General features: G+C 47.7%; 1 protein-coding gene and 1 pseudogene across 1 annotated transcript; one reads left to right on the top strand and one right to left on the bottom strand.

Annotated features, from left to right (window-relative positions):
- Positions 1-231: 231 nt before the first annotated feature.
- On the top strand, positions 232-6,912 carry LOC112079695 (protein O-GlcNAcase-like; annotated as a pseudogene).
- Positions 6,913-6,977: 65 nt separating this feature from the next.
- LOC112079694 (soluble calcium-activated nucleotidase 1) lies at positions 6,978-8,413 on the bottom strand (the record flags this gene model as incomplete). Its single annotated transcript, XM_024145569.1, has 2 exons — positions 6,978-8,050; positions 8,296-8,413. Coding segments are annotated over 2 exons (489 nt in total), but the record flags the coding sequence as incomplete, so codon positions are not given.
- Between the last annotated feature and the right edge of the window lie 4 nt (positions 8,414-8,417).

Genomic DNA, 8,417 nt, shown 5'->3' on the forward strand with positions numbered 1-8,417 from the left:
TTCAGCTGTTCTGTCAGCAGTGTTCTATCAGCAGTGTGTCTATCAGCCAGTGTCTATAAGCAGTAAGGCAGTGTTCTATCAGCAGTGTTTTAGAAGCAGTGTGGTAGACAGGGAGTATGTTAATAGTAGATGTAGAATAACAAATCCAGCTTGTTTCTCCATTAATCCACCTTGGATAGTTTCCCGGTCAGGCTGAACCCCCTATTGGCTACATGTCCTTCCTCTCCTTAGGATCGTCCCACAGACCTGATCCCCAAGCTGAGAGGGGTGCTGACCAACCCTAACTGTGAGTACTACCCTAACTTCCGTGGCGATCCACACCCTGGCGACGTGGTGCCGGTCTGGAGGAGGACAGAGAGACGTGGAGATGAGTGAGTATCTATGAGGTGGTTACTGTTTTATCCTTTTAATGTCTTATGTGAGGCAGCTTGATGTACAAATAACCCTGGACAGGACGCCAGTCTATCTCAGGGCCTTGCCCCAATCCATCCACTGAGTGCCATGCAGAGAGGCATCCGCACCCATTTTTAGAGTCTTTGGTATGACTCAACCGGGGGGATCGAACCCCAACCTTCCAATCTTAGGATGAACCACAATGCCATTGAGTTAAACTAACCTAAACTATGTCATCGCCCCAGCAGGTGATGATGATGATGAGGTAGGCTCAGACCCTGCTACAGCCCCAAGAGAGCCCTCACCCTGGCACTGACTGACTGGCTACAGGAGTTCCTCAGCACGGACCAGCCTGGAGGTACAGAGGGAAAGATGACCAACCAAGAGGGCAGCTTCAACATTCAATTCAATACAACTTTATTTATCCCCTCGTGGGCAAACACATGAAAACAACACATCCTGGTCTCCATGAGGACCGTGATTACAGATCCACTTTTTAATTACATCTATTCATTGTGAAGAGATAAAAACAGATGAATTAACTCTGGCTGTCGTCTTCACCTCAGGCCCTCGACTCCTGAACCCCACCCACCTGAAGAAAGAGTCCTCTGACGAGGAGCCCATGCAAACTGACGTGGGAGACCCGGTGTACGTGCCAGGTTCTGGGGACAACCCCCTGTTCACAGCAGAACCCCTGACCCTGGACGATCTCCAGCTACTCTCAGAACTGTTCTACCTGCCGTATGAACACGGTTCTACTGCTAGACCATGCTGACGGAACTGGACTGGCTGAAAAGCACACAGAGAAGCAGTGGGAGAGGCAGAGACTGAGACTGTGAGGATGTGTGTGTTGGGACTGAGATGGTGAGGAGTGTGTGTGTTGGGACTGAGATGGTGAGGAGTGGTGTGTGTTGGGACTGAGATGGTGAGGAGTGTGTGTGTTGGGACTGAGATGGTGAGAGTGTGGTGTGTTGGACTGAGATGGTGAGGAGTGTGTGGTTTTGGGACTGAGATGGTGAGGAGTGGTGTGTTGGACTGAGATGGTGAGGAGTGTGTGTGTTGGGACTGAGATGGTGAGGAGTGTGTGTGTTGGGACTGAGATGGTGAGGAGTGTGTGTGTTGGGACTGAGATGGTGAGGAGTGTGTGTGTTGGGACTGAAGATGGTGAGGAGTGTGTGTTGTTGGGACTGAGATGGTGAGGAGTGTGTGTGTTGGGACTGACTGGCTGAAGGGACGGTGTGGGATATAGAGAACAAGGACTGAGTGGGACACACTCAATCAATGTAATAATTTAAGTATCTTTATTGATGTGGAAATTGTAAGACCTTACATTGACAACTTTCTCTAAACCACACACCCTCTCTCTCTTTCTACTAACTCTGTCTCTCTGTCTCCATGTATCTCTCGGTCCCTCTCTCCCTCTCTCTTCTCATGTATCTCTCGGTCCCCTCTCTCCCTCTCTCTGTCTCATGTATCTCTCGGTCCCTCTCTCACCTCTCTGTCTCCATGTATCTCTCGGTCCCCTCTCTCCTCTCTCTGTCTCCATGTATCTCTCGGTCCCCTCTCCTCTCTCTGTCTCCATGATCTCTCGTCTCCTCTCTCCCTGTCTCCATGTATCTCTCGTCCCCTCTCCCTCTCTCTGTTCCATGTATCTCTCGGTCTCCTCTCTCCGTCTCCATGTATCTCTCGGTCCCCCTCTCCCCTCTCTGTCTCCATGTATCTCTGTCCCTCTCTCCCTCTCTCTGTCTCCATGTATCTCTCGTCTCTCTCTCTGTCTCCATGTATCTCTCGTCCCCTCTCTCTGTCTCCATGTATCTCTCGGTCCCTCTCTCCCTCTCTCTGTCTCCATGTATCTCTCGGTCTCCTCTTCTGTCTCCATGTTCTCTCGTCCCCTCTCTCCCTCTCTCTGTCTCCATGTATCTCTCGGTCCCCTCTCTCCCTCTCTCTGTCTCCATGTTCTCTCGTCCCCTCTCTCCTCTCTCGTCTCCATTCTCTCGTCCCTCTCTCTCCCCCCTCCATGTATCTCTCGGTCCCCTCTCTCCTCTCTACAGACAGCAGAGTGGCGTTCCAGGCGAAAGTGTTTTGACGTGATGTGTGTTGCTGTGTTTACCATGTTTAACCGTCTGTCCAACGCCCCCAACCGGAGCATCCTCTACGACCTCTACAACTACATCTGTGACATCAAGGAGTGGTGTCACCCTGGCCGCCTACGTCAAACAATTGGGTACAACGGGGGGTGGGGAGGGGAATAGTGTGTGTGAGACACATGAAGCGGCGCCGCCAAATAATTAAGTACAACGGGCGTGGCTGCGGGGGGGGAGAGAGACCCATATAGTATGTTGTTGTGTAGGTCACTGCTTATTTGATGTTGTGGTACAAGGAGCTGTATGCAGTAGGCAATAAGCATATAGATTGATGTATCATTTAAGTGTAATATTGTTTTTGTCCACAGGGGGGCAGAGTAGGCCCTCAGGCCAGGTGATGACTGCACGCCAGAGCCCTGGGGGTTTAGAGGGGGTCTCTCCGGGGAGTTCCAGGTACGGCACTTACCCCATCATCCGCCCCCTTTAACCCCCATCATCCACCACTTTAACCCCATCATCCACCCTTTAACCCTCATATCCCACCCCATTTTAACCCCCATCACCCCTTTGATGAGATGACTGAATTATTTTGTATGCCTCTTACATCTCAATCGGTCGACAGCGTCATTGCATCAACATTGGTAATAAATTCTGCAGTCAAACATTTGTAATTGTCATCCAAATTGTTCCTGGATGTGTGCAACAAAAGTTCAACATTCACCTTTTGCTACTATTTGTCTACGAGTACAATGTGATGCCACACACAGAACACACTACAAACTGTTATATCCTTCTGCTGTCACATTCACATCACAGATCAACACTCAATGACAAGCCACAACACACAACCCACACAGGGGATCACAGACAACCACCTAGACAGAGCCATTGATCTCTCAGGCATAACAAGAGATCATTAACTTGGTACTGACTGGTTGATGACAATAGTATTGCTGTTGTTTATTGTTTTAGAGAATGCTGCCTTGCCATGGTAACAGAGATCTGTTCCGCACCTCCTATGACATCAGTGTATTCTATACGACCCTTCTGCCAGAAGACAAGGTTAGTTTTTCAACATATCTAGAACTGACTATAACATATCTGTTAAATATACGAGACGCGTGGACCGACTGGGAATGGAAACCAGGTTCTTCTGAGTGTTTTTGCCATAAGACTGTGTTAGCCCACTGAGCGAAAGCCTGTAGTATGAGCACCACAGTGGACACGTCATAATTCCCATAAAACCTAGCAGTCAAAACAGGAAATGGTTCCAAACGTTTTTCCTCAATTCATTTTTCCCCAGGGGATTTTAAGAAACACTTAAAATAAGGGCTGTGTTTCGTGTGGGCTTACCCTGGCTGATGTTTTAATAACTATGTAAATCTCTCTCGGACAGGTGACTTTTTAAATCAATATATTCGGCTCTATTTACTCTGATTCAAAAAGCTAATTAGCATCAAAGTAGACATCATGCAAAACTACAAATCCCTGCAAGCTCCTGCACGTCATCTCTAGCTGACACCTTTGCTAACAGGTATTGTGTCAATTTGAAACTTGCACAAGAGACAGTTCACAGAATTGTCCATATAAAGAACTTTAGTCAATTTATTCATTACTACATCGATTCAGCAGTCTCGTTATCGTCATGGCATGTGTATATCTGTATGATAGCCACATTAGCATTACATTTTTGGGAGGTAAATACAGGCGAATATATGATAAGTCACCTTGTCTGATGGGGGGGATTTACTATGGTTATCAGAACATCACGCCAAGGTAAACCTACACAAAACACAGCCCTTATTTTAAGTGTTTCTAAAATCACTTATGGGAAAATGAATGATGCTAGGTTTATGGGTATTCTGACTCATACTGTGGTATCTATTGTTTTAATAATTATGCTAATATGACTCGTTTCATTCTCATTGAGAAGCTAACGCGTGTAGTTATAAGCTAGCCCGGGCGTTAGGTTTGGTTCACCAAACCACCTCTGTAATAAGTGAGGCATGTATCGGCTAGCTGACATCTTTATTGATTTTGTCTTTATATCATCCTGTTGTTTCAGACTGAGATACAGAAGATCCACAATGGAGATGCAGAGAGGAGAGGCCAAGGCTCCTGCAGCAGCACTACCTGCTCTGATCAGTGATGGGTGAGGGAAGGAGTGTGGTGTGTGTACAGCATGACTCCCCAATGATCCACTCTGGACAGTCTCTGATCAGTGAGGGAGGGAGTGTGTACAGCATGACCCCAATGATCCACTCTGGACAGTCTCTGATCAGTGATGGGTGAGGGGGAGTGTGTACAGCATGACTCCCAATGATCCACTCTGTACAGTCTCTGATCAGTGATGGGTGAGGGAGGGAGTGTGCTGTGTGTACAGCATGACTCCAAATGATCCACTCTGGACAGTGATCAGTGATGGGTGAGGAGGGAGTGTGTGGTTGTACGCATGACTCCCAATGATCCACTCTGGACAGTCTATGATCAGTGATGGGTGAGGGAGTGTGGTGTACAGCATGACTCCAATGATCCACTCTGGACAGTGATCAGTGATGGGTGAGGGAGGGAGGGAGTGTGTGTGTGTACAGCATGACTCCCAATGATCCACTCTGGACAGTCCTCGATCAGTGATGGGTGAGGGAGGGAGTGTGTACAGCATGACTCCCCAATGATCCACTCTGGACAGTCTCTGATCAGCCAGTAAGTTTTTTGTTCTTCAATATGTGACTGTGCGCTTGTCCTGACCTTCAGTCTAGACCCAGTAATGTAATGTCCCAGTGTACTCTCCCCCTCCCCAGGCTAGCAGGAGGGCAGCTGTGGCCCCTCCCCAAGCTGTGGTCTGGTTCTGGAGGATGAGAGGGGGGTGTGTGGTTATGCCCTGGGCCTTACTGACGCCACAGGAGCTGCACTGAACAACCAGGTAACCGCTGGGTTCCAAGCGGCACAATCACACACTGGAATATGACTTGGTCTTGTTTCAATCATTGACCCAACATTATTCTATATGGTTGTAGTTCTGTCTCTCTGTATTACTTCAGATGTTTTGTATGGAGTTCCTTGACTCTGAAAATACGATTTGATCTTTTCTCCCTCTCCCCCGTCCTCTTGTAGAGAGCGTTGCCAGGGGACTTCCCTTCCATGGTACCATGCAGCTCCACCCCCGGGTTACAGACCCCGCCCCCGCCAGACGTATGATTGGCAGCCTGCTCTCGTTGATGAAGACCAGTGGTGAGTTGTTAACTTGTATATTCAAGTGCCACTACTGTGATTAGGGTGGTGACTCCCTTGTAGTTGTGCACCTGCACAGTGGGTTTCTGGTCACTGTTTGACTGAGGCTAGAGCAGGTCTCCAACCCTGTTCTGAGAGATGCCCTCCTGGAGGTTTTCACTCACCCTGTTCCTGGAGAGATGCCCTCCTGGAGGTTTTCACTCCAACCCAGTTGTAACTAAGCTGATGCAGCTGATCAACCAGCTAATTATTAGAATCAGGTGCACTAGATTAGGGTTGGAGTGAACCTACAGGACTGTAGCTCTCCTGGAACAGGGTTGGAGAACCCTGGCTTAGTGTGATGGCTGCTATGCAACGTGATGATGTCAGAGTTCAACAATACCCTTGACCTATTAGTAATCAGACCGGGGTTCAAGCACTTTCAGCTTTAGAGGTGGGGAATTGACTATTGGCACAACATAAAAGTAGGATTCAGTTACTGATCCAGATGTGTCTATGCCAGATGGTGCTTCTCTCCCTGATGGCATAGGGCTGGATTATCAGAACGAACACATGTACAGCCCCTCATTCAGAATGAGGTGCATCGTTCAGTTTTCTTTTCCCCTCGTTGTCATTTGACTGTAGTTAACATCTGAATCTCCCCGCCCTCTCTCTCGCTCTCCTACAGGTTCCAGAGGTGTGTTCTGTGAGCTGAGGCAGGGTGACAGGAGGATGTTTGATTTATACTCTAAACTGGGCTCCTTCACAACGCTCAAAATGGCAGGGCTGCCTCAGGACGTCATCGCCATGGGAACCAGCTTGTAAACAAAGATGGCTGCCGCAAAGAGTCGTCGCCATGGGAACCACCTTGCACTACTACATCGTCAGGTTTTTAAAATGGCCTTTTGGATAACAGGGACGAGAACGTTTGATAAATTCAGTTGCTTATTTGATTGAAAAACATTGTTTAATGGCCATGTGTCAATCACTATAGGATGATGTGTGAAATGTATCTGATCCACATTGTTTGACTGAGTATTTGTGGAACGTATCTTTGTAAATTCCAATCAGTTAATGGTATGTTTTAAATTATGACTTCCCTGAACAATCCCATATTAATGGAATGATAACTTGAAGTGATTGATTGCATTTAAATCAACCAGGATCTAACTAATGTACTGTATCTGTTTTATGTTGTGATCAATAAAGATTTGACCAATTTGAATCTGTATGACATGTTTTCTGTGGTAAGCTGTTCATTATTCAACCAACTCTGATCAAGAACCAGAATGACATATGAACATTTTAATCTGAGGTGTTCTGTTTTAAGAGAGAAAACAAGTTATTAACATAACAGCTGGTGAAAGAAGATCATGCATCTTATTCAGTAGTCTGTTCAACATATGGCAAATGTTGACAACCCAACGTCATCTAAGTTTTGCATTTGTGAGTCAGTGTTAGTTTAAACAAGGGTCCTCTTCAGAAGGCACAAACATTCTAACAGAACACCCCCAAAATGACTGGCCTTATTGGACAACTTCAGGTAATTAATGCTCAGTTTTAAAACGTTTCTTTCCGATTTGTGCCTACTGAACACAACCCTGTCAATTTTAGTATTTTTGTTCCCTTGAGCGTGGCCGTTGTTCCTTAGGCTGTGTTTAGATATGCAGCCAATTATTTTGACCAGTCAGATCTGATGTGATTGGTAAAAACCTCAGAATTGGGCTGCCTGTTTAAACCCAGACGTAGTGGACTACATTACCCAGACTCCTTTGGGGGCAGGAAGTTGCCCATGGGAAGAATCTTACAACACTAGTCGTTTTTCTGGACAACCTTGGTGATGACTGGGACCTTCCTGGAACAGAGTCCTCCTACCTCATCACACTACTTCACAGGTAGGTGATGTAAGTTGTAACAACCAACCCTGTCCTGTTGTATTCTGGTTCCAACCCTCTCTCCAGTCTCTCCTAAGGATCTCCCCATCCCTCCATTTTAAATAAACTCCAGTCCTTCATACTTCAGGTCTCCTATCTTCGTCTCTGGCAGTAACATCCTCCCGTCTAACGTAAACGCCAGGATATACGTCGCTATCTTCCCCGCGTCCTCCTCCGACTTCAACGCTAGTACGATCTGATCGTCGGTGTCCGGTACGAACTTGAASGAGGAGAAACCGTGCGTTGGGTGGAGGGGTCCGGCGTGCCCCACGGTGATGTCGCGGAAGTCCGAGGGGCAGGAGAGGAGGAGGTTGGTGGCGCGGCGCTCGTCGGCGATCTCATCGTAGCGTTCGGAGCTGGCGCGGCGGGGGAGGAAGAACCAGCGCTGGAGGCGGTCGGACCACGCCSCAGACTCATGGATCAGGTAACCTGGACGGGAGAAAGAGAGAAAGGGGAGATATATGAGAGAGAAAGTGTGAGATGATCAAGGGAGTGTTTTTCCACACAACTGACTTGGTGCATCAGGTCGCCTCGGAGAAAGACAATAGAAAGTGACATCTTCAGAGGAACAGAGAGAGTTAGCGTGACAGAAAGATTAAAGGGTGTGTCATACATTCTTCCAGGAACCAAGAGGATTAAAGACAGGTGTATTAGACTCCGCCCCCCTCCCTCACCTGGCGGTTGAATCCCGGCTGCGTGGCGCAGGGCGTTGTAACGCGGTACCCAGTTCTCGTGTTCTACGTCGCCGCGGTAACCCACCACCTTGATCCATTGTGGGTTGTCGTTGATGAACTCT

Source organism: Salvelinus sp. IW2-2015, unplaced genomic scaffold (assembly GCF_002910315.2).
Source record: "Salvelinus sp. IW2-2015 unplaced genomic scaffold, ASM291031v2 Un_scaffold9092, whole genome shotgun sequence".
NCBI classification, from domain to species: Eukaryota; Metazoa; Chordata; class Actinopteri; order Salmoniformes; family Salmonidae; genus Salvelinus; species Salvelinus sp. IW2-2015.